Raw genomic sequence first — 24,724 nt, forward strand, 5'->3', positions numbered from 1 at the left:
GCCTGAGGACAAAGCCAGGCATTCATCTAGCCAAAAATATTAGTATATTAGCTGAAATGTCACTGTAACAAGATGACATAGAAACAAGAAGTTTTTTGTTGAAAGCTCCTCATTGATATTTTTAAGAAATTTTATTAGCTTTTAGGCACAGTTCCTGATCAGGCCTCTGCAATCCAATTTATGTTAAACATGTTTTTGTGCTAAGTTATAATGGTTCTTAAGGACAGAGACTATACCCTTTCCACTTGTATAATCTCCACCCATCATGTCTAGATTAATTATTTAATAAAGGCTTTTTAGCTCCAAGATCAGTTTTAAGAAAAAAAAAAGGGGGGGGGGGACAAAAATATGTATTAAATGCCTACTCTAATTATCTACCAAATTATCTCACTTTTATTTATTCTCACAACAGTTTGGTGAAAAAGATATTAATTTCCTTCTTTCCTCCCTCCCTTCCTCTTTTCTTCTCTTCCTCCCCTCCTTCTCTCTCCACCTCCTTTTTTTTTCCTTTTTCTTGTTTTTTCATCAAAGAGAACCCTGAGACTAAGAGAGACAAGTGACTGTAGTGGTCATAAGGCTAATGAAACTTAGAGCTAGCAGGTACATGCAAATATGTAAAACTGCAAAGCCCATGCTCTGCTCATCATCTCATATCATGGACTGAATAAAGTCCCAGTTATCTATTACATATGAATTGTCCAACAGTACTTAAGGGGAAGCTTCATCTAAAGGGTATCCCAAAAATGTATACACATTTTAACAGCTTATAAATTTTGAAAATGAAATGTACTTTAATAAACACTATCTTTATAATTATTCAAAGTATGTGTATACATATTGAGGGATGCCTTATATAGATGTACCAAACTACTACGCTCCTGGGGATCAGTTTCCTCTTGTAGGAAGTATCTGCGGCCTCCCAAAATTTCCCTGATCTTCCAGACTCCATGCAGAGAAAATGCAGTCACCACACACACACACACTCACACGAGAAAATTCTGCATAACAACCAAGGTGTCTAGAATAGTAATCAGAATGACAGAGTTTAAAGAAGTCTTTTGAAAGTGAACTTTGTCCAGAGAACGTGTTAATTGCCTCTGGAGTGTAACTGACCAATAACTGCACGTGACTTTAAGAAGCCAGAGCGCCTCACCCTTTAACCCTACAACAGCCTTAACATGCATCTTCTTGACAGGAAAACATAGTCAATTAACTTTCCATTCTGTTCCATGAAATGTGATTGTATAACCTACAGAGAAAGGAAGGAAACTAGTCTTTAATCATCTACTCTACTTCAGGTGATATATGTCACTTACATTGTTTAACTAACCCACACAACCACACTATTAAAACAAATTATGGGCCCTAACTGGTTTTGCTCAGTGGATGGAGCATTGGCCTGTGGAGTGAAGAGTCCTGGGTTTGATTCTGGTCAAGGGTATATGCCTGGATTGCTGGTTCAATCCCCAATGGGGAGCGTTCCAGAGGCAGCCAATCAATGATTCCCTCATCATTGACATTTCTATCTCTCTTTCCTTCTCCCTTTTTCTCCGAAATCAATAAAAACATATTTTTAAAAATTATGAGTACTAGCTGGTTTAGCTCAGTGGATAGATGATAAGGGATCCTAAGAGTGCTTAGGGTTATGTTTTAAATTGTCTTTTTGACCTTAATTGAATCATTCAACCATAATGATATTCTTCCTTAATTATAAAACTAGACAAAGAAGTGTTGCTATATTTACTAGGGAAATGTCTCCCAAAACAGAAGTACTATGATGGATAGTGGACATAGATTGAAGGATCTGGGTTCTGTCACCAACTAGCTAGATGTCCATGAACAAACCACTTTACCCTCTCACCTCCATTGTTCTTATTGGAAAAACGAAGGGATTGCACTTATTGTCCAACATTATTCCTCACTTTAAAACTCTGTAATTTTATTAACCTATATAAAAGAATTCTGAAAAATTAAAGTATATCTCTATTATTATCACATTTTGCCTCCTTGCTGATAAATGACTGTGACCTATGGTGAAATAACATTAGTGTTCTATAATATCATCAGGAAAAGTTTGCCCAAAATATACAATTTTCTCAAAAACAAGATCATATTCTCAAACAATTCTCAGGTGCTTATGTGACCTCCCAAAGGATGGGGAAATCATTTATTTTTTCCTAATGTAATTTTATTTTCTTAAACAAAGAAAATACTACAAGGGAACCCATATATTCTCCCTTAGCAATATATTTGCAGCACTCCCTGGTAATGTAAATGACTTTGGAAAGAAATGTTCAATTATGTCCTTTCGGGGAGCTGGAGTCAGTGTAGTTGTCCCACAGAGACCTGAGTTGGAGGCTTGAAGCAAATGAGCGCTCTAGCACATAAATTTTTTTAAAAAAATATATTTTATTGATTTTGTGCAGAGAGGAAGGGAGAGAGATAAAGAGTTAGAAACATCGATGAGAGAGAGTCATCAATCAGCTGCCTCTTGCACACCCCCTACCGGGGATATGCCCGCAACCAAGGTACATGCCCTTGACCGGAATCGAACCCGGGACCCTTTAGTCCCCAAGCCGACGCTCTATCCATTGAGCCAAACCAGTCTTGGCGAAATTTTTAAAGTTACTTTTAACTGTGTGATAACAGCAAAGATTATACTTTTAGCAAAACATAGGGTGATTTGCCTTGGGAATCCTCAGGTATTTTAGTTTCTTGTATATTCCCAGTTCACACAGAAATGCATTGAAGCATATTGCTATGCAGCACTACATGACATTTTAGAACAATTTATTATTGTATCTCATGGTTCTGTGGGCTGACTAGACTCGGGGTGGTTCTCACTTTGGTCCCCCATGAAGTTGCCCTCAGACATCGGGGTTTGCAGTTATCAGAATGTCAGACATCCTAGATGGTTTGAGAGATGGCCACCTAATCTTTGCTTTACATCTTCAATTCAGGAGGATGTATCTAAGATTCATTTGTCATTTAAAAATTTACAATTACTGATCTTCAGGAAAGTCCTGTTAAGTAGACAGACTAAGGATGAGAAAATAGAGACTCAAAGATGATGATGTTTGCTTGCCCCAAACAACATGGCTATGAGGAAGGGGAGAAAATCCTAAGCATTGTTCTATTCCTGGTTAGGTATTATTTCGTTGCAAAATATTACTTCTCTTATTCCAACGGGCTGTGGTTCCAAGTATTGACACCAAAACTTGCCTTCCAGGATAATTGCTCTTTCTACAGCCCTCTATAATCTAGGTTAAATCCATCTTCTACTGGGAGCTCTCTAAACACTGGAAAACTTGGTTATCTTCTAAGATGTCATCCTTTCCCAGTTCTCAGTCATCTGTATAGTTTCTTTTTTTTTCCCTTTTATTAGAACGTAAATATTAGCCAATGCTTTTTAATATCCATGTTTATTTATTTTGCCCTAAAATCAAACATTAGATTTTTGGATCAAAGTCATAGTATTATTACTTAACAGCAACAAATAGGTTGGTTCTCCATGACCCATGTTTTTTCCCTTCAAAGTGATGCAATGAGAGACAGATGTAAATCCTGCTTCCACAAGTGACTTTTCTTTAGTGTGGGAGAATAATCCCACATGTATGAATCTGGGAGCTTAAATGGAAACTACCATATAGCTACCACTCTCCCCTCCAGAAAGACGGTGATAACCCTTTTCTCCCTGATATTCTATGATTCTTTGAATTTTAAACAGATACCCCCAGTTATTGTATCCTCCTTCATTGGAAAATGAAATCATAGCTCCTGGAAACAAATCCCTATCTCCAGGTCACTCTTTAATGTCCAATGTTTGTCCATTTACTTAGTTTTCTTAGGTTTCAGGTCATAATTATATAAAAATATTTTTCTCAGTTCCACATTAGTTTGCATGAGGGTTGAGTCTTTGGCCCTTATTCATTCATGCTACAAAAAAATCAGCTTAATGCTTTTTATACAGTGCATACTATATAGATGTTATTGAATCGCCAGTTTCTCCATTTGCATAACACTACTCCTTTAGCTTCATATTTTCTATCTAAATAACAAATTGACATCTCCATAATGCATTTTGGACACCTTAAACCCAATATATTCAAAATAACTATCCATCTTCCCTTCCTAAATCATTGATCTTCATTTAGATACACTTGTATACAGGGTGTTTCCCAAAAAATGTATACATATTTTAACAGCCAACAGCTCAATTGATGTTTCTCTCTTTTCAGATTTAATCCACTGGAATTAATAATGGTAACTAAAATGTGTATACATTTTTGGAACATCCTATGTATTGGGACCATAGAGTATTTGAAGTAAAGAGCCTGGTAATCTACTTTGCCTTCACCAATTTACAGTTATGCCCACTCTTCCTCTTAACAAATATATATGCTCTGAGCATATATACTGCATGCCATATATACTGAGCATATATACTGCATGCCAGGCCCTGAGAATCCAGCAGTGAACAAAGCAATTAAGTCCCTTGCTCAGAGAGAGCCTTTGTTCTAGTAGAGACAGACAGACAATAGGCAAATAAGCAAATGATAACTTAATATTACAGATGGAAATAAATGTTATGAGGAAAAAGGAAAAGATCCAGGTATTTCTATTAACTGTATCACCAAACAGGGTCATAATGTAAAGTATAAGCTTTGACTTCTAAAACAAAACAAATGAGTCACACAGGAAGAAGGTAGACCAATTCAACATTTCAGCATTCCTTAAGAATATGGTTCTTGCCCCAAATATATAAAAATGACAGAAATTCCTGTGTTTTGAGACAACCAGGTTTTGACAATACCCTCTTTCATCCCCTTCCACTGAAGATCTTAAGAAGAGAGTGGTCCATTGCATCCTTGAGTATCAGGATTCCATAGGAAGCTGAAGAGACAAGAAAATACATGAGAGCAGAGTGGTCTGTGGCTCACAATCTTTCACTGACCACATAATTCCAGGAATTTGGCTGAAACTATGCATAATAGTGTACCTCCCATCCCCAAGCTGCTCATCTTAATAGGGGAATGAAAAATATGGAATTCTCCAAGAATAGAGTAAGCCATCATGAAAACGTGAGCTAGATAACAAGCATGATAGACAGAAAATGGAAATTAAACCTGTGGATTTCCAGTGGTATTATAGGAAAACCTGAGTAAATGAGACAGACACAAAATCAAAGGTAAAAAAGAAACAGTTATTCTCAAGCTGAAGAGTAAGTTAAAACCACAATTGAGAGTTTATTAGGCACCAGGTTAAAAAAAAATCTATGAAAGGATACCAATAACTAGATCTGGTTAAAATAGATTTCAAGCAGAAAGAAAAAAGTAAACATTTTCCCCCCTTCTGCACATTCACCTTGAATATCAAAATTCTTCCAGTCTTAGGTATCTTTTGTTTATATACAAAGTTTTTTTTTCCTAAATTTCTCTTCATTTTTCCTTGACAGGTCTTTAAGCTGCAACACTTTTAAAGCAGTTACAACTGTAGCCGTTTTCTATTTCTCTACCATTGCATTTTGCAAGCTAAATCCTAGACAAATCCCTCTAAATTATATGGCAGAACTGGATATTATCTGTAATAATCAGAGAAATACTACCTCTAAAAAGTGAAGTGCAATAATGATCACAATTAAGGCTCATCAAGATTTGGAAAGGAAAATCAGCACCTCAAGTGGACAGTCTCATACTTTGTCATAATTCCTCATCAAATATAATATTTCTTCCCTACACTTGCTTTTGTAGCCTCTTCATATCCTTCAAGCATGGGTCTACTTCCTGAATTGATATTTCCCCCCTTTATCCTGAAATCTGAACAACAGTTTCTGACATATTCCTTAAAACACTGAGGCCTTTTAGAGTCTAATCTCCTTAGCTGCCTCATAAATTTGAATCTGTACACTGTGACAAGCACACATAAGACAAGGGGAAGTTTTGGTCATAACTCTCTCCCTCACTGCCCAAATAAGTCATTTCCATAAACAGGGTGAATCCATGAAATTAATTGGCATCAAGCAGAAGGTACTGAAAGTAAGTTGATAATTTAAACAAAAATTTAGTTAGATATGTTGCCAATATGTGGTCAAAATCAGAACTTCCTTAAAAAATTATTTTATTTAATAACAATATACAATGAGCTTCCAGCAACCAAGATTTCTGACCTGAGAGAATGGGTAGAAGGAATTTGCCCAGGCAATGTACTTATCCATATAAAGTTGTGTGTTAGAGAAGTGGAAGGCAGTGAGAGAACAGCACGCAGATAAAATATTGCAAAAGAAATTTCTTCCAGAAGGATCAAAATATTTCTGTGAAGTTACTATAACTTTCCCTCTAAGAATACAATTGGTTAGTCTTAAATCAGAAGCACACACACACACACACACACACACACACACAAATAGATAAACTAGGAGAATGCAAAATAAAGCAACATGTTAAGTAACAATTATTTCATTTTGACTCCTTTCTTAGCATATCAACTTTACTTCTCTTTCTATAAACTCTTTTTAGTGGTTGTTCTAGAGTTTGAGATACACATTATAACTAATCCAAGTCCATTTTCAAATAACAATATGCCACTTCATGGTAGTGTAAGTGCCTTATAATAAAAATGGAATAATAAAACATGCTCAATTAAATTTACAAAAGATGAGCCAAAACCAATTTGGCTCAGTGGATAGAGCATCTTCTGCAGACTGAGAGGTCCCAGGTTCCATAATGGTCAAGGGCATGTACCTTGGTTGCGGGCACATCCCCAGAAGGGGGCGTGCAGGAAGCAGCTGATCGATGTTTCTCGATGTTTCTAGCTCTCTATCCTTCTCCCTTCTTCTTTGTAAAAAATCAATAAAATATATATTTTTTAAAATAAATAAAATTATAAAAGAGGAAATTAAAATAGAAACAATGAACAAGAGTAACAAACAGAAAATAGTAATACATTTGCTAGATATTAATCTGACTATATTGTTTAAGTACCAGTAGCCTAAATTTACCAAGTAAAAAGACAGAAATTGTCAGATTGGACCAGAAAACAAGATCCAACTATATATATTGTCTATAAGAAACCCACTTTATATATATATATATATATATATATATATATATATATATGTAGAACTTCATACCCTTTGACCAATATTTCCCCATTTTTCCTATCCCTAAGCCCTTGTCAACTACCAATAAACTATGTTTTTATGAGTTCAGCTTTTTGAGATTCCACACATCACATTGTATATACCCCATATTATATGTCAATTACATCTCATTAAAACGTATAGTAATGAGTTAAAAATAAAAAATAAAAATTTATCTTCATGCTTCAAAAAATAAAATAAGTGGGTGGAAAAGAATACCATAAAATACAAACAAAAGAAAACAGGAGTAGATAGCTATCTTAATTTTAGACACCACAAATTTCAAAGCAGAGTAAGTTATCAGGTATTAAGAAGAGCATTATAAATTGATAAATCAGTTCTCCAAGATATATCAATCCTTAAAATGTATGCATCTAACAACAACAACAACAAAAAAGCATCAAACTATGTGAGGCAAAGAAAATCAATAGATTTGCAATGAAAACAGGTGATTCCATTTACTTGGAGACTTAAGTACCCCTCTCTCAGGATAGGACAGATCCAGTAGGGAGAAAATCATAGTTGAGAACATAGTTGAACTCAACAACATCATCAATCAGCTACATATAATTTACATCTATAGATTACTTCCTCCAACAACAGAATACGAACATTCTCAAGTTCATACAGAACGTTCACTAAGACCACATTTTTGCTATTAAGCACACCTTAACAAATTTAAAGGAATAGAAATCATGTCTGCTCTCAGGTAACAGTGGATATAAACTAGAAATCAATAAGAGAAAGAAGGGGGGGGGTCTGCAAATCTGCAAATATTTGAAGATTAAATAACACATTTCTAAATAAAACATGATTCAAAGAAGAAACCTCAAAGGAAATTTTAAAAATACTTTGAACTAAATGAAAATACAATGTATTAAAATTTGTTGGATGCATCAAAATCAGTGCTTACAGGGAAATTCATAGCATTGAATGCATACATTAGTAAAACAATCTAAACTCAATAAGCTAAGTACCCCCTTAGGAAACTAGATGAAGTAGAGCAAATTAAATTCAAAGTAAGCAGAAAAAAAGAAATAATAAAAATGAAAGCAGAAGCAAAGTTTGTGGAAATATCATAGGTTAGGCTTTTTAATGCTAATTTATAATGAAATTAATGATGTGTAAATAAAAAGAGTTGGTTCCTTAACCTGAAACTGACAAAGTAAGAGAATGTTGCAGAAATGTCTATGAAGTGTATAAGGTTATTTGTTCCATTTGCTGCCAATTAACATGATACTATAGAGAGAAATATTAATCCAGGGCCAAGTTGTTTTGCAAACTGAACATATCATCCAACTAGTGGCTTTCAAAACAAAATATTATTAAGTGGTAGTCTTAAGTCTTACTTGTACTCAGGTTGTTTTTTTTTAAATACAAAACAATCTTAGTCATGATACTATGTGTAAGCCAAGATCACCACTAGAAAGAAAAAATGTAGGTATGTGTAGCTTCCAAGTCCTGTTCTAAACTGCCCCAAACTAAATTGGTCCTTTTAGAATCTTTTCTAGTAAATGTTTAAGTTCCCAATGATTACTGGGCTCACTATCAGGTGGCATGCTATAATGATGTAATTTAATAAGTCTTGGACATACAAACTTGTAAGCACATACAAACATTTGCTATCAAGTAAGTACGAAAACAATCATGTGGCACCCTCATTCTCTGTCCTTGTAAACAAAAAAAAGCAAATAACTTCTTAACTTCTTTTTTCTTAATCCTCACCTGACCATATGTTTTTATTGATTTTTTTCTCTCCTTTTAGAGAAAGAGGGGAAAGAGAGAGAAAAGAGAAACATATACTTGAAAGAGAAACATGGATTGATTGCCTCCCAGACTGGCCCCCATTGGGGATTGAACCTGAAACCCTTTGGTGTGCAGAACAATGCTACAACCAATTAGCATAAACTACTAACTTTCATGTAAGTTTCATACCCACACAAATGTGACAACATTTTGACCCTAGGGTCAGCTAACCTTGCAGTCAGATAAGAAGCCAGAATCTCCTATTAAGTAGAGGGATACAGAACCCAATGAGCACTAGACTCATTTTGGAGTATCACCCCAAAAGTTACTGGGCTCTCAAGATTCTTATATTTATATAATTCCAACATTGGCAGATATACCTGTATAATATTTCTAATGAAACACGTGTTTGGCCGGGACAGGTTTGGCTCAGTGGATAGAGCGTCTGCCTGCGGACTGAAAGGTCCCGGGTTCGATACCGGGCAAGGTCATGTACCTTGGTTGCGGGCACATCCCCAGTAGGGGGTGTGCAAGAGGCAGCTAATAGATGATTCTCTCTCATCGTTGTTTCTAACTCTCTCTCTCTCTCTCTTCCTCTCTGTGAAAAATCAATAAAATATTTTTTTTTAAAAAACAAAGAACACGTGTTTGGTCATTACTTACTTCACCAATACAGCAATTATTTCTAACATCTCATACTAATTAACAGGCTGCCTCCTTTAGTGATTCTCAAATTAAATGCTCACAGAATCCACTAGGAATCTTGTTAAAGTGCAGATTGATTTATCATGTCTGGATTGAATGCCAGGCCTGAGACACTATATTCTACCAAGCTTGTAGGTGATGCCTCCTCCGTTAGGGTCTCTGGGCCACACTTGGAATAGTAGGGGCCAGCACAGATTTAAAGGCTAATATTGAAGTGCCTGTTTGAGGGTGCTCTGGTCATGCACTCCTGGTTATTAGAATGTATACTTAACTAGGACACAACAATTATTTTGGTGTAAAATTAATTTTCTCATCCATGTACATATCACACGGCTGATGCATTTTAAAATACAGACAATATAAAATAGTCTGTCCAAACAGGATGGGCACAAACAAATAACATGTCATTGGCAGAGAGGAGAAAGGGAAGAGACAATGAGTAGAGTGCCACTCAGTGTAAATTGTTATGAAAGCAGTGCCCACTTGTTTCTACTTTCTCATAGAAACCTGAGAATTTCCAATACAGAACAGTCATTAGTCATATCCCAGCCCTATTCCCTTAGACATGTGAGAACTAAACATCAGGCTGTGTTTGTTTGCTTTTCTCCCCAATGGGGAGAGATATGCCCATTGACTGACATTTTACAATGAGCTTTATTTATTAACGGCTCTTGCCTCAAAGCAATGTTGCTACCCATTGCTGTTGGAACTACATATGAATTGACAATGTTAGCATTCATCAAAATTAAATACAATTGGTTCCCTTGATATCAATATGCATTGTTTATACCACTTCCATCTAATCATATTAGACAAGTTATCCCAGCCGACTGAAGATTAATATATACACTAGTACAATATAATCTCACAGGATATTATTGCCTTTTCTTGTTAATAAGATATATTCACATATATTTTCTGCCATTAGGCATGGCAAGGTAAACAAATGCATATCTTTGATAGCAATACTGTGCATTGATATTATCTTGAATACAGTTCTGCTGGTCTCAGGTTAGTTATTTCCAAAATACTAGTAACTCAAGGCTTTGACTCTGATGCCAAATACTTTGAAAACTTTCCATTTGGAATTATTGGCCACTTAGTTCCCATATCTGATTTAACTAATAGCATGATTGAGACAATTACCTAGATTGAATTATTTTTGTTTAATTTCTATTTATTTGTTTGAGAAAGACATACATTTGTTGTTCCACTTATTTATGCATTTATTGGTTGCTTCTTGTATATGTCCTGATGGGGATTAAACCCACAACTTGGAGTATCAGGATGATGCTCTAACCAACTGAACTACCTAACCAGGGCCTCAGATCTCATTCTAACTTTTCAAAAACTTAAGCTGAGCACCAAAAACCGAGAAAAAAATATGAATACTTAAGAACTCATAATATGAAAAAGAGACAAATATGAATAAGTAAAACTTGAGCATTGTAAAGTGTTGTTATGAGGTTGCACCAAGAGCTGTCTGAGGAATAATATAAGGTTAGGAAACCAACTGTCTGGCTAGATCAGGAAACCTTCTGAAATGACTTTCTTTGCTGAGTCTTGGGGGAAGAACAAGGAAAATGCAGAAAGTTCAGAGAAAGGAAAACAATATTGAGAGAAATAAAACCCATGAACAAGAAAGGCACACAATTATAAATGTCCTAGTATATTCAGAATTTGTCAAGATTGTGTTAGTGGCAGGAGTTGAAGCTGTAAAGGCAAACATTGCCACAAAATAAAGAACTTAATGCGCCACATTAAGGCATCTGGACTTGATGCAGAAGGCAGTATTCATCCAAAGAAAGTTTTAAAGAAGGAGAGTTATAAAGAGAAGTGTGATTTTGAGAACGGCAACTCTCTGGTAACCTGGTTACTCAGAGGGAATGTAAACTGAAGATAAAGGGATCAAGTACTGCAAATATGATGGCTTGAGCAAGACAACATGAGGCTCAATCAGTTCCATGATAATGGACACAGATGCTGGAAGGTAGTCTGGACATATTTGTGAGTACTTGGACATGAGGCTGAGGAACAACCCTCCTTGCATTTATAAAATGTAAGATAGATAGTTCTGACTGTTTGATTAAGCCCTAATGCTTGACTTGAAGTCTAATAGTTAAGATCTGGAAAGATACTATTACCAAGTGCCCATCATTAGATTAATAGATAAAAAAGCTGTGGTACCTTTACATTATGGAATACTATGCAGCTGTAAAAAGGAGTCTCTTACCCTTTGAGCCAGAATGGAAAGACCTGGAGAGTATTATGCTAAGTGAAATAAGTAAGTCAGAGAAAGAAAAGCATCACATTATCTCACTTATATATGGAATATAATGAACAAAATAAACTGACAAACAAAATAGATCCAGAGACACGGAAGCATGTAACACACTGAGGATTCTCAGAGGGAAGGGGGTAAAGGAAGAGATCAACCAAAGAACGTATATGTATGTATGCATAACCCATGGACACAGACAATAGTGCAGGGTTGTTGTTGTTTTTTGTTTATTTGTTTGTTTGTTTTTGTTTGTTGTTTTTTGTGGATAGTCTCTCCTATTACCCTCTGCTCAATTTATTATGCAGCCACCATAGGCCCCAGGATGCTTTGGGACCTGTGGCAGCTTTGAATCAATTCCAGTATAAATCATGATAAAGGCTTTTCTACATTTCTGTTTATTCAGATGCTCTAAAGAATTACATTTCCATTTTATTGATCCTATGAAAATATTTCAGACAATCACATGTAAAAATGTTTCTTCCTAATTCCTCATTTTGTGAATTGAATATTCACACAATGTGCAAAGAGCCAAAGGTAAACCTCAGACATATTGGGAACAAGTTGTTTTCCAGTAAATTCCATCAGGGAGGAAGGATTTCTGGGCTCACTGAGGAGCAGTCCACTGCTAATCCCTTCTAGCATTCTAGATAAAGCAATCTGGCTTCATTGGCCTCAACTGCCATCTCTTACTCATGCCATATCCTGATGACTTCATAGATCAGCGGATCTTGATTCCAGCCCTTAAGCGAAGGAACTTGCCATGTCACTGCCAAGTTTTGTCTATGCCCCTACCTCTAAAGTGGTTGCCATCTGCTCAAAGATCAGGCATCAATTGTGAAAATCAGGATGAACATAATGCTGGCCATTACCTGTCTCATACTGGAGAAATTTAGAGATAATAGCTAATCCAACCACCTAGAAGGAAGAAAAATGAGATCTCTTAGGATCGGTAAGAGCAAATTAAGTAAAACTTTGGGATTTAGGCAGTCACATCAGCCTCTTCTATGAAATGTCATTGCTCCTTATGGAGACTATACCTTGTATCTTATTTTGACAATGGTTTTCAGCTGAAAGGAGTAATGATTGGGCAAGCTGCAAACTCTCAGCCTAAGTGACATGTGATAAAGTGGCATTAGAGAAGCAGCACTTGGTATTCCAATTTGCAGTTAGGACTAGGGTAGTGGATTGGCTGTTGAGGTCATTCAGCCTTATATCCAGTCCGGGGAATGCTTTCGGACTAACACTATGACTTTGGGATTGCCATCATTATCACATGGCTGTGCCAGAGCTATTGTTAAGGAAGGATAGATGAGTTTAAATCATCTAAACTTTCTCATTGTCTCATGCTTCTGGGACAAGGAAAAGAAAATACTATGAAGAGGAATTTCAAGGGTAGTTGGCTGTTTCAGGCCAGCACTAATGAAAAAGTATTAAATTTTAGTAAATGGGGATCTCCAGGCATTGATCCATGTTCTACTCTTTTCTATGAAAGAAGGAAGTAAAATTATTTGTTAAAACTAGACTCATGTCTGCTAATCTCCTACAGCCATTAGTTAAGCATGATCATCTCCATACCCTTTTTAAGGGCTTTAGACATTTCCATTAAAAGTTTATCATAAACAAAATCCAGATTCCTAAAGTCCCCAGAGATATTCGAGGGCACTTGGCACTACAGATCCTCACCTATTTAAACTCCAGCATCCCACAAAAACTGGACCCGAGTTTGGATGGCTTGTATATGGTACATGTCCATCATTCCCCCTGCAGCACAGAAGGCAGGGTAGTGAGTGCGGAGGCCTTGCAATTCGTGCTTGTTGGGTGAAGGAAAAAAGATGCTTATCCATAGGTGAGGGCCAGAGCAACCTGACTCCCAGTGGCTCCAACAACGCACTCTTCTTCACCCCTCATATTCAACTCACTGGGGCTTTTGTGTCTGCTTTCAAAACAGCTCTCAAATTCACCCCTCTCTTGTATACAGCCTGATAAGCTTTATAAGAGACTATATGAACCTTTTATTTGGCTGCTCTTAGCTCCAGTTTATATCACACTCTGCTGCCAGTCCATCCTCCAGAAGCATGCTCAAAACCACTGACGTGTCACCTTTCAATCTGCATGCAAACTCTCATCTGGCATATAAGGTCTCTGACTTCTGCCCTTAACCTCTCAACTCTGTTTTCTGCTCTCACCCAAATTCCATCCAAAGTCATATAATTCCCCTGTACACACTGCATCCTTGGGACTCTCCCTCTCTTATTCCATTTCCTGGAAAGTGCTCCCCTCTTTCTTCCTTTTGGATTTCCAAATAGTATGCTTGGACCCAGTCAAACTCTGACTCGACCATGCAGTATGTCCAGATCCTCTGTCCTGGGACTGCTCATACCTCCTTCTGTGCTCTTTTAGCAAACAGAATACATTCTTCATCTAGTGTTCATTACGCTCTCCTTTATTTTAATGTTCACTAGCTTGTGAACTCAGAGAATGTAAACTTGTTATCTGGTTCAACTTTGCATATATAAGAGCCTGAGATATGATGCAAATAACAATAAATATGAAATGATTCAAACTGCTATTCTGGCTTTTTTATATTTTACCACATGGGTGTTCATTTACAGAAGTCTTATGTTGTGGTGGGTAAGGGCTCAGCCTTTGGGCCCTGGCTGGTGTGGCTCAGTTTATTGGACATTGTCCCATGTACCAAGGGTTTGCTGGTTCAATTCCAGTCAGATCAAATGTCCAGGTTGTGGCCTGATTCCCAGGAATGGGCATGCAGAACGCAGCCGATCATTCATGTTCTGCTCTTACATCAATGTTTCTCTCTGTCTTCCTCTCCATTCCTCTCTAAAAATCAATTTAAAAATATATTTTTTTTAAAGTAGAGTTCAGTTTGGGTTCCAAACTATCTGGATTTGAGTCTTGCCTCTATTCCCTAACATCTGAAAGATCTAGGGCAAGTTACTTCATGGGGATTGTTAATAGGTACATCACACAGTCACCTCAAGAATTTAGTGAGTTGATGTGAGTATAAAGCATTTAGAACAGTGCCTGGTACACAGGCTAATAAAAATTAGCAAATTCATTTAGCTGCTCCTCAAGTCTGTGATCCTTAAGGAACAAAGGACAGGGTAGCATGTTGTGCAGAGGTATTATTTACAATGAGCAGGAAGAGAAAGGCTCTGGAGCAGAGCAGCCTAGCAGATTCTGCAATCCAGGAAGACATGATGAGGAGTCTACTAAGACAGAAAAGAGCAGGCATGTCTAGAGTCCCAGATGGGCAGGAATTAGAGACCAGGAGGTCAGATCCTGTGAAAGCAATGCCATGAACAGCATGGAAAATGCCTAGTCCCAGAGTAGTTGTGGCTTGCCATCTCTCCAACTGTAGCACTCTCAATTTATTTCTACAGGAAGACATAAACATTCAGAGTTGAAACTGGGAGACAACTGGAGAGAAGAGACAAAGAGGACTGTCTCAGAGGCACAGAATGTATATGATGGTCCGCAGAAGGATAAAGCTATTTACACAAGTACAAATAGTGTCATTCCGTTGCCCACAGTTACTGCTGTGCAAGAGGGCCTTAGAGCTGTCCCATTTGACATTGAAAATGTGATTCTGGGAACCACCAATAATAATGAAGGCAGAAATGTCAAACTTTGCAAAACTACTAGCTTGAGTTACAGAGAAGTGGTGGTTGATTGGTTACTTGATTAATAATGGGGTGTTCTTTACTTCAGATGCTCATTTTTCTGTCTTGGATGAAAAGCATTAGTGTTTTAGACATTTTGATGACTGGGTTTTAGCACAGCTGTTCTCATTCCAGTTTAGTTGTAATTGATAAAAATAGTTGGATTCATTTCTCAAGCTATTGAAAATAGGAAATATTTACTAGGTTTATTTTGGAATATTTTAGTAATAAAACACTTAAATGTCATGGACAAAACCATAATGCAGTCATTTTTATAACTGGCATCTGTTAATGAAAATATTGCATAACAATAAAAATTAAATTGGCCTTAAAACTACAAGTATATTAAGGCCTATACCCTTCCATTGTACTTCTTTTAAAGTTGGTGATTAGAACAAAGAGTTAAGTTAATAATATTGGATTAAGTCTCCAACTTTTAAGGATCTAAAACTATGTAAAATTTAGAATAAAAAAACAGGACTAGACTTATAGAATCCAGAACTCTATAATACACATTCACCGAGTACTGTTCTCAGGGGTATGTTAAATATGTTCTCCATATTCAGGTATTTTGTAAACAGTGTTGATTTTTATCTCATGTTGACTAGTCTTTAAATCCCAATAGCACTATAAAGTTTTCATTTTTTAAAATGCCTGAGCAAGTATATACAATAATCATATAATCTAAAGAATTTTTAGAGGGTAAAACTACTTATGGAAATAGTATGTATAGCAGTGTTAGCAATTTCACATGTATGTAACATGCACTTGTGCATATCCAGCCTCAGAGATGTATGTATGCCATTTGTAGGATAGAATTTGCAGTCCAGTTTAATGTCACTTTGATAAATGGAATTTTAGTTGTCTAAGCAAAAATAGTGCAAATATTTGACTTATTTTTTTGAAAATGTAAATTGGTGTAAAATATTTGAAGGAATTATTTAAGGTATAAAAATGATGCTCTCAACTTGCTATACAAGCCTACAGATTTTTCTTTTCAGTGTGAACTTTTTTTCTTCATTATTCCCAATACAAAAGTGTTTCAAAAAATAAGTTTGATTTTTTTTTTAAAGATAATTTATTTTTTGGGATTCCAATTCCCTGTTGAACAATCATGACCTTTTTCTCTTACCTTTCTATATAAAAGTAAGTAATCCTTCATCTGGGTAGTGATTATTAAGAGGTGCCCAGGTGGTGTGGCTCATTGGTTGAACATGGCATTATGATCCAGGATGTCACAGTTCAATTCCAGGTCAGGACACATGCCCAGGTTGTGGGCTCAATGCCCAGTAGGGGGCATACAGGATGCAGCTAATTAATGATTCTCATCATTGATGTTTCTCTTTCCCTCTTCCTTCCTCTTGGAAATCAACAAAAATATATTTTAAAAAAATAGAAAGATGTGCTAAAATGTAGATGCCTTGTCCAGCTCTCCAAAACAAAATTAAAAACTTAAAGTAATTTTTAAAAAAAGGGAAAACTGTTTGATACATAAATCTCCCAGCTCCCAGCTTTTTCTGCCCCATTGGCCTCCATCCACTTGCTTACTTTTTTTTTTCTCTTTCCCTCTGTCTGCTTTCAAGTTATGGCCTCCCTATCCATGTTCTATAGTGTTAGCAACTAACTACATCTGTAATAAAGGAGTATTAGAGTGATCCAGTCTTAGGCATTAATAGTCTAAGACAGAAAAATATGTTACATAATGTTGAAGAATAGTGCTAAGCACTTTGACAAATACTAAAGTGGCATGAGTCAAGATATGGTCCAGCTCTCATTCTGGTTTGAGAGAAAGTTTATTAATACATATAATGTGTTTAAAAGCAATTTATGTGTACTGAGCTGTAAGTGCTTCAAGGATTCAAAATAAAAGTGGTCCAGTAATGACTGCAGTGATCATGGAAGGTTGCTTTGAATGAGTTGAGTAGCCCCTAAGGATGGATATGACTTGGCTCAGCAGAAGAAACAGAGGTGATTGCATGAGGCACAATAGAAAGAAAAAATGTGCAAAGAGAAATGAATGAATACAGTACATTTATGTGAAGACAAGGTTGCCTGGAGTTAATAGTACAGGTTTTAAGGCTGGACAGCTCTGTGCTGAAGAGAGCTCTGAAGAGCAAAAAGAACAACTGAAGCACATAGGATGGAGAATAAGGAACCACTGTGTGGGATCTTAATTATTTGCTTTCTCATGTTAAAAAAAAAGAGAGAAATTTTAAAAGCATAAGAAGGGTCTTACCCACTATAATTTCAGGAAATCTGAATTTCTTTGAACAAAGCAATCTCCTTGGCTAATTACACTATAGTCACAGACACCTTCGCCTTTAGGGCTTCACCATGTGCTATATAACATGGATAGGTGAGGTCATAACTTGAAAGGGACAGAAAAAGTGAAAGGAGTTTTAGGGATAAAAGAGGGTCCATGAGGGAGAAGTGCATAGGTGAGGGCTTGGAGCTGCCAGAAGGAATACATTGATCAAGAGGGGGGAAAAAGAGGGTTCCACAGGATAAGAGGAGAGGAAGGCATCCATTCTCAGAAGATAGGAAAAGCCACAGGGCATGGGGAGAAAGAGGAAAACAGATTTTCACAGAGGATAGAGAATTCTACCACGTGAATGGGGAGAGAAAGAGGAGGGTGCCATGTGGGTTTAGGCTTTGAAGCTGCTATAGGAACCAATAAGAAGGGAGCATCAAGAGACAAATAGCTGCAGCCTTTATAAACTAGCAAAAAAGAGCTTGGTGGGTTATCCCCTTGGAAATCCCTCCCTACGTGGTAGTCTGTATTTGCTTCCAATAAATTTCCACCTTTTCATCTACCACCTTTTGTCCATGGCTTCATTTTTGGAATCCATCTGGACAAGAGCCCGGGAAAGAAATCACCCTGGCATCCTGCTCAGGAAAACAACCCAACTCAAAAATCAGCTGGCTTTTTGAGATCAGGAAAACAGATCAAGGGGTTAGATCTACAGTTACCTTATTTCTAAGAATTGAGCTTCTCCTACTATTATAGTTCAGATCTGCCCTAAGTACTCTCTTAACATTCAAAGGTTGTGGTAATGTCTCTTACAACACTCTCACAACCTATTTTGTTTATCAGATTTTTCTGTAAATTTATTATAGTTAAATAAACATTACTCTCTTGATTCTAGTTGTTGAGTTCATTCATTCCTAGTGTTGATAAACTCTGCCTTCCAAAACCACAGACCTGAAAGCCAGATGCTGGTCCTTGGTGAATTTTCCAGGCAAAGGCTCCCTTGGAAAGTCTCTTGTCAGCTAAACACCTGGTATAGTGAAATAGACTGTCCATAGCTACAGTTATCAAGATGTTGTCAAAGGCTTGGTTAAACAGGCTGTATGGTGATAATATGTTGGATGAGACTTCCTTAAACCAGTCTGGGAAGCAACCAAGTTTCAATAAAAGCCCAGAAAGTACAGCTGTAATCCATCTAAAACCATTATACTTATTATTGACTACTTCAGTTCAAATTGATTGGAATCATGGCTTGACTGAGGGTTCCTAACCCATTGGTTTTTTGTCACAAGACGGCAATAAATATATAATTATATTTACTCCAGTGGTAGGCAGTCTTCAGTATTGTTGAAACTCCTATCAAACACCTAGAAACTTCTCCTGATTCTTTTGTTTGTTTGTCTTTTCAGTTATAGTTTACATTCAATATTATGCTGTATTATTTTCAGATGTACAGCATAGTACTTTACAGAGTGGTCCTCCTAATATTGACCCCATACAGAGTCACTATAATATTATTGATTATATTCTCTATGCTGTACTTTACATCCCTGTGACTATTCTGTAACCACCAATTTGTGCTTCTTAACCCCTTCACTGTTTCACCCAGGCCCCCACCACCCCTCGCCTCTCTCAACCCTCTGTCTATCTCACCAGATTCTTGAATTCTAAGTGATCTTCACCCTTCACCCTGCAGCCTGAATTTAATATGCTTTCTCTACATGCCCAATGCAAAAAAAAAAAAAAAAAAAAAAAAAAAAAAAAAAAAAAAAAGGGGGGGGGGCAAAGAAAATCCACAAATGATTTTTTTTGGTCTTTTATACAATTATTTAAACTCAAATTGATTATCTTTTCTGCTTCTTTTTGTGCTCCCATTTTATCAGACAAAAAGTCTCCACTCCCCATAGGGCAGAAGCAAATTGATCATGTCCTCGGAGAATTGACATCTTACAGAGAGATTCCTAACTCTTATCCTTGAGTGGCTGAAGACTTGGAGTATTCTGTGAAATCCTGACATAGCCAGTGGGACGATTTGGGGTAGGCACTGTGCATGAGGGCCTTTACTGATGCTTAATCTTGGTTCAGTGATAGGTCTGCAATGGCTGAATTAACAATCCAAACTTATCACAAAACCAAATGCTGGCTTCAAGATCCTAAACACTGAGATATGGAAGCATGGGATAGAGTGCGGAATTCTCTGAGGGAAGGTGGGGAAGAGTGGGTGGATGGAAGGTAATCAACAAAAGACCTTGTATGCACATATGCATAATCCATGGACACAGACAAGAGGGTGCTGGAGGCCTGGAGTGGGTCAATGGAGAAAAAAGGGAACATGTGTAATACTTTCAACAATAATCATTTTTTTTAAAATGATGCCAAACACTGAGGTATGCATGCCTCCGCGAGCTAAGGTTTATTTTTTTGAGAGTGTTATTTTTCACTTTAAAACATATCCAGCAAAGGTGTCTATTTATCCTCGGCTAAGGTTGGAATGCAAGATCCAGAGGGGAGTTCTCTTGGAAGAGCAAGAGGCAAGATCCGGTGTCTCACCTTTGGTGAGAGTCTTGAACCCACCTTCCCACCTTCCACATCCCCCTTTGGAAAGAAGAGAAGGGGAGATGGAGCCCCTCTCACAGGTTAACAAAGAAAAAGGTTTCAGCTACTGAGAGGATGAGAGCCAAGGCTTGACAAGGAGACAAAAGGGCGCAGAGAGACGCTGGGGTCAGCGCTGGTACAGCTGAATGATGCCAGCCTTGTGCAGGTCCTCCCATAGCGTCGCCTCAAGACACAGATCATGGTTCATATAAAATTTTAGTGGCATCTTTTTTTGGTCAAAATAGTAGTTAGAAAAGTCCCGGAAGTTTTTCGTGATAAATCCGTAGGCACTAACCTGATCACAGGTGTGCAAAGCTGTCAGCAGCATGAGGGCCCCAGTACTAGGCATGTAGATGCCTTTGGCATCTAGGCGAATAAGGCTGGAATTCAAAAACCTGTCCTTCAGGTAGTGCATGAAGTTGGGATGTAGTAACTTCAACGTACCTGCAGGGGCGTTGGGTCCAAAATAGGCCTCAGGCCTGTCGCCTTTGTCCGGACCCTCGGGGACAGGCTCACCCAGAAGGGCGGATCGCAGCATCAGGTAGTCGCGGATGCCCGTGGGGATGAAGATGTAACGCAAGCCCGGTCCCCGCGGCACGGAGCGGAAGCCCTGGCGCCTGTAGTTGTAGAGGGAGTTCTTCATGGTGTTCACCGTGAAGCCGTAGAAGGAGGTCTTGGTGCCCACGTCCCTCTCGAAGCCTGTGATCACCGCACCGTTGAGTCTGAAGACATAGTCGTGGGCGTCGATGCGCCGGCCCTGGCGGGAGCCCCGCAGGATGCCTCCGTTGGCCACCACGGCGCAGCGACGGCACCGCGGCTCCCGGGATGCGGATGCGGCTCCCGGGAACAGCTGCGCGCTCTCCGAGCCGTTCAGGAGGCGCAGCGTGGAGGCCAGGGCCTCCCGGGAGAGGCCACGCCAGCTGTAGGGTCCCCGGAGCTGGGTCAGCTGGTCCCAGAGCTGTGGAGTGAGGAGGCCGCCCCACAGCAGCACGGAGGTGGACAGGTTGAAGAGCCTCTGGAAGCGCGGGCTCCCCTGCAGGGCGGCGGCCAGGGGGCGCGGGCAGGCCTCCGGAGGCCTCTCCATCCAGGAACTCCACCCTGTGGCCTCGGGCCAGGCTCCCCAGTACCACCCCCCGAGGAGCCCGGCGCAGGCGGCCAGCAGGAGCAGCAGCCAGAGCCTCCGGGGGCACCTGCGGCGCATCCTGCGGCGCCAGGCAGAGGCCGTTCTCGCCCACCTGGCCAGACTCAGCCCAGCGTCTACCCTCCCTGCCCTCCGTCACAATCCCAGTGTGTAGAATAACGAGTCCTAGAACTTCCTCTTGGGACAGCGGAGAAAACAAGCTCAGAGACCATAATGCTCGCCCAGGGTCAGGAGGTGGTTAAGTCTTCCATCAGACCATGTCTCTCCCTGGGATCCGAATAATTTTCCTTTCCTAAAGCTAGGTACTCAGGGTGCAGAATAGCACTTTTCCTGGGAAAGTAACACATGCGATTAATAACAATAATAATAATAATTTCTAAGCCTATCTAGGCTAGGACATTTGCTAATGTTGCTTTTTTTTTTTTTTCTTTTCTCTGTGGCAGGTTGACTTTGCTACTCCCCATTGTTATTTACGAAACGGATATTTTTCAAAAAGAAATGGAAATGTTTGGACTCCTTTGTGTTTCTGATGAAACTTATCCCATATAAAACGGCGGCTGGTTTGCACCTTATTTAGAAAACGTACATATATATGGGAAGAAGTAACATCCGACCGTCTCCCACTTTAATAAACTATCCAGATTAGCAATTCAAAAACATTTCCCATATCTTCTGTGCCTTACGTAACACTCTCAGTCACTTCTGTGAGTCTTTGAGGGACTTACACATGTGGAATAGTTTTAATTTACTTTTCCTGTTGTTGAGTCTTTTGTTCATCTCAGCTGTTGAGAAAACAAAAGAACAGTAGATGAATATCTCCATCTAGAGCCTGTTTGGGAGAAATGGGATTGCTGAGAAGCGGTCATTCTGTATTTGGAGGGTGGGCTGCAATGCAACAGCTCATCGCTGTGTCAGGAGAAAGCGTCCAGGATGGGACTAACCTGTTTGGGATGGACACTGTGAGGGCAGGTTTATGTCCCCCAGGACGCTGGTTTAGTTTCTATTTATGTGCCCTAAGATTGCTGGGCACAAAGTAATTCAGAGCTTTCTAGTGCAAATGAACCAAATGGAACCCTCACTTGTGTCTGCCTGAGGCCATCCCGGCATAGGCAGTAAATGAATAATTTGGAGTCTGTGAGATAAATTCCATCATAAAAAACAAGCAAAGGGTGTTTTGGAAAGAAAAGAAGTGTCGCTTACACCAGACTTAGCAGCTCCAGGAGAGTCTCCTGAATATGCCCATACAGGAATTAAACATAAAAGCGTATTTTTATTATTAATGATAATTTTATTTAATTTGCCTCTGTGTGCATGTTTTATTTCCGTTATAAATATTCCCACACACATACACCCTCATTCCATCTCTTCTTGCTTCTTACTTCCCGCCCCCCCCCCCCCCCCATTTATCACCTTCCACTTGGCTTATGACTCATTCTCAGTTTTTCTTTTACTTATTTGATTTGTCATTCTTTTTGGACATTGTTCACTACTCCTGCCTACCAGAAATTCTCTCTTCTGGTGATTCCCCACAGCACTAAACCGTCACAGGTGCTGTCCATGTTTCATCCATAGCTCTTTAGCACTTAGCGTTCCCATGCAGGATAGCCCAGACTTACTACCACCATACCAGATACTTCTGCCAGAGGGTTGTCTGACCACTGAAACCCATGGATGCACATGTGACAGGCCACTAGTGTCAGGGAATTAACAGCCCCCGGAACCGCCCCTCACCAATGGCTAACAGCAGTTGCTATACAGGTACTTCAGCGCCTGTACCCGGAGACAAGACAATGTTACAGCACTTGTCTGTGCGGGGCTCCAAGCTGCACAGTAAAGTTGAGCTTCAGTTGCTCACAACTGTGCATTGCTCTGTGAAGCAACCTTTACTGGGTTTCTTCTCCTCCCCGACTCACCTCTTCACTCACCTACTGCTACTTCCTAGGATCATTCCAGGTAAATTCCCTGCACTCAAACCTTGTCTTGGGTTTTAACAAAAACAAAATTTTAATTCTCTAATTGCTTCTCTCAATATTTCTTTTCAGTAGTATTTCCTGTCACTGGGCCTCTTTAAATAATGGGGATTGTCAAGTTCCATTCTTTGGCAGAACTCATCCACATTTCTGTTTTCATTTACTACCTGTAGGTTGACTTTCAAATCCATTTCTCTAGCTCTGGTAGAACTTAAAAAAACCTAACTTTACTTGTCTGTTTCTGTTTCATACAAAATTGTGAACTCTTTCAGGACTTTCATATTGTTTTGTATATCTTTATTTCCAAACTTTAAAATATTATCTGACATGTCATATGTATTGAGTAAATGATATCTGATTGATTAGGAGGTGAAAGTATAGAAGATACATCTATTTCATATAGGCAAGTAGTAGTATTATTCTGTGCCTTTATAGTAACAAAAAAAAATCTGCTTGGTCAATCCATATAAAAATATATCCAAATTTGTAAATTAGAAAAAAAAAATCTACATTGTTGGAGTATGATAGCCCAAATAGCCAGCTAACTGACTGAACTTTTCATGTTCTAACAGAATATTGATTCACTGCTGGCAATAGCTATTTGTTTAATGCCAACAAAGTATTTCATATATAAGAACTAAGGTTGTGTGCAAGAAATTAAGCATAGTTTTGCTATGAATATTTAAAAAAAAACTATCTCGTAACCCAGCTAGTATGGCTCAGTGACTGAATGTTGATATATGAACCAAGAGGTCACAGTTCTATTCATGGTCTGGGCACATGCCCAGTTGCAGCCTTGGTCCCTGATGGGAGGCATGCAGGAGGCAGCTGATTAATTATTTTCTCTCATCAGTGATGTTTCTATCTATCTCTCTCTCCCTTGCTCTCTAAAATCAATAAAAAAATACTATATCTAAAAAAAAAAGATTCATTCTCTACTATAGCAGAATGTCCATGTTAATTGCAGTTTAAGTTGATTACCTATTACACAGGTGAAAACACCGAGATCCAGAGATTTGAAGCACTTTTTCTAGACCGTAGCAGAAGTGGCAAGCTGAGGCCAAGACATCATGCTCATGGTTTATATCTAGAAATCCCCCCACCCCATTTGTAGTGTCAAAAGTGCAATGTTAAAGAAATATTTATGCAACTGCTTGAAGTTATGGGGCAAAATTTGTTAGAATTAGAAAAAAAAATCAGACGTGGAAGAGAATCTAATG

The 24,724-nt window shown here is 38.5% G+C and overlaps 1 protein-coding gene across 1 annotated transcript; it reads right to left on the reverse strand.

Moving 5' to 3' along the window:
• Positions 1–20,520: 20,520 nt before the first annotated feature.
• On the reverse strand, positions 20,521–21,594 carry LOC311631153 (alpha-N-acetylgalactosaminide alpha-2,6-sialyltransferase 2-like; the record flags this gene model as incomplete). The annotated part of the gene is made up of 1 exon (XM_084900971.1): positions 20,521–21,594. One exon carries the CDS (start codon positions 21,592–21,594, stop codon positions 20,521–20,523), a length of 1,074 nt encoding a protein of 357 aa, XP_084757097.1.
• Positions 21,595–24,724: the final 3,130 nt, after the last annotated feature.

Source organism: Pipistrellus hanaki, assembly GCF_964339955.1.
Source record: "Pipistrellus hanaki genome assembly, chromosome: 12".
In the NCBI taxonomy this organism is placed as follows: domain Eukaryota; kingdom Metazoa; phylum Chordata; class Mammalia; order Chiroptera; family Vespertilionidae; genus Pipistrellus; species Pipistrellus hanaki.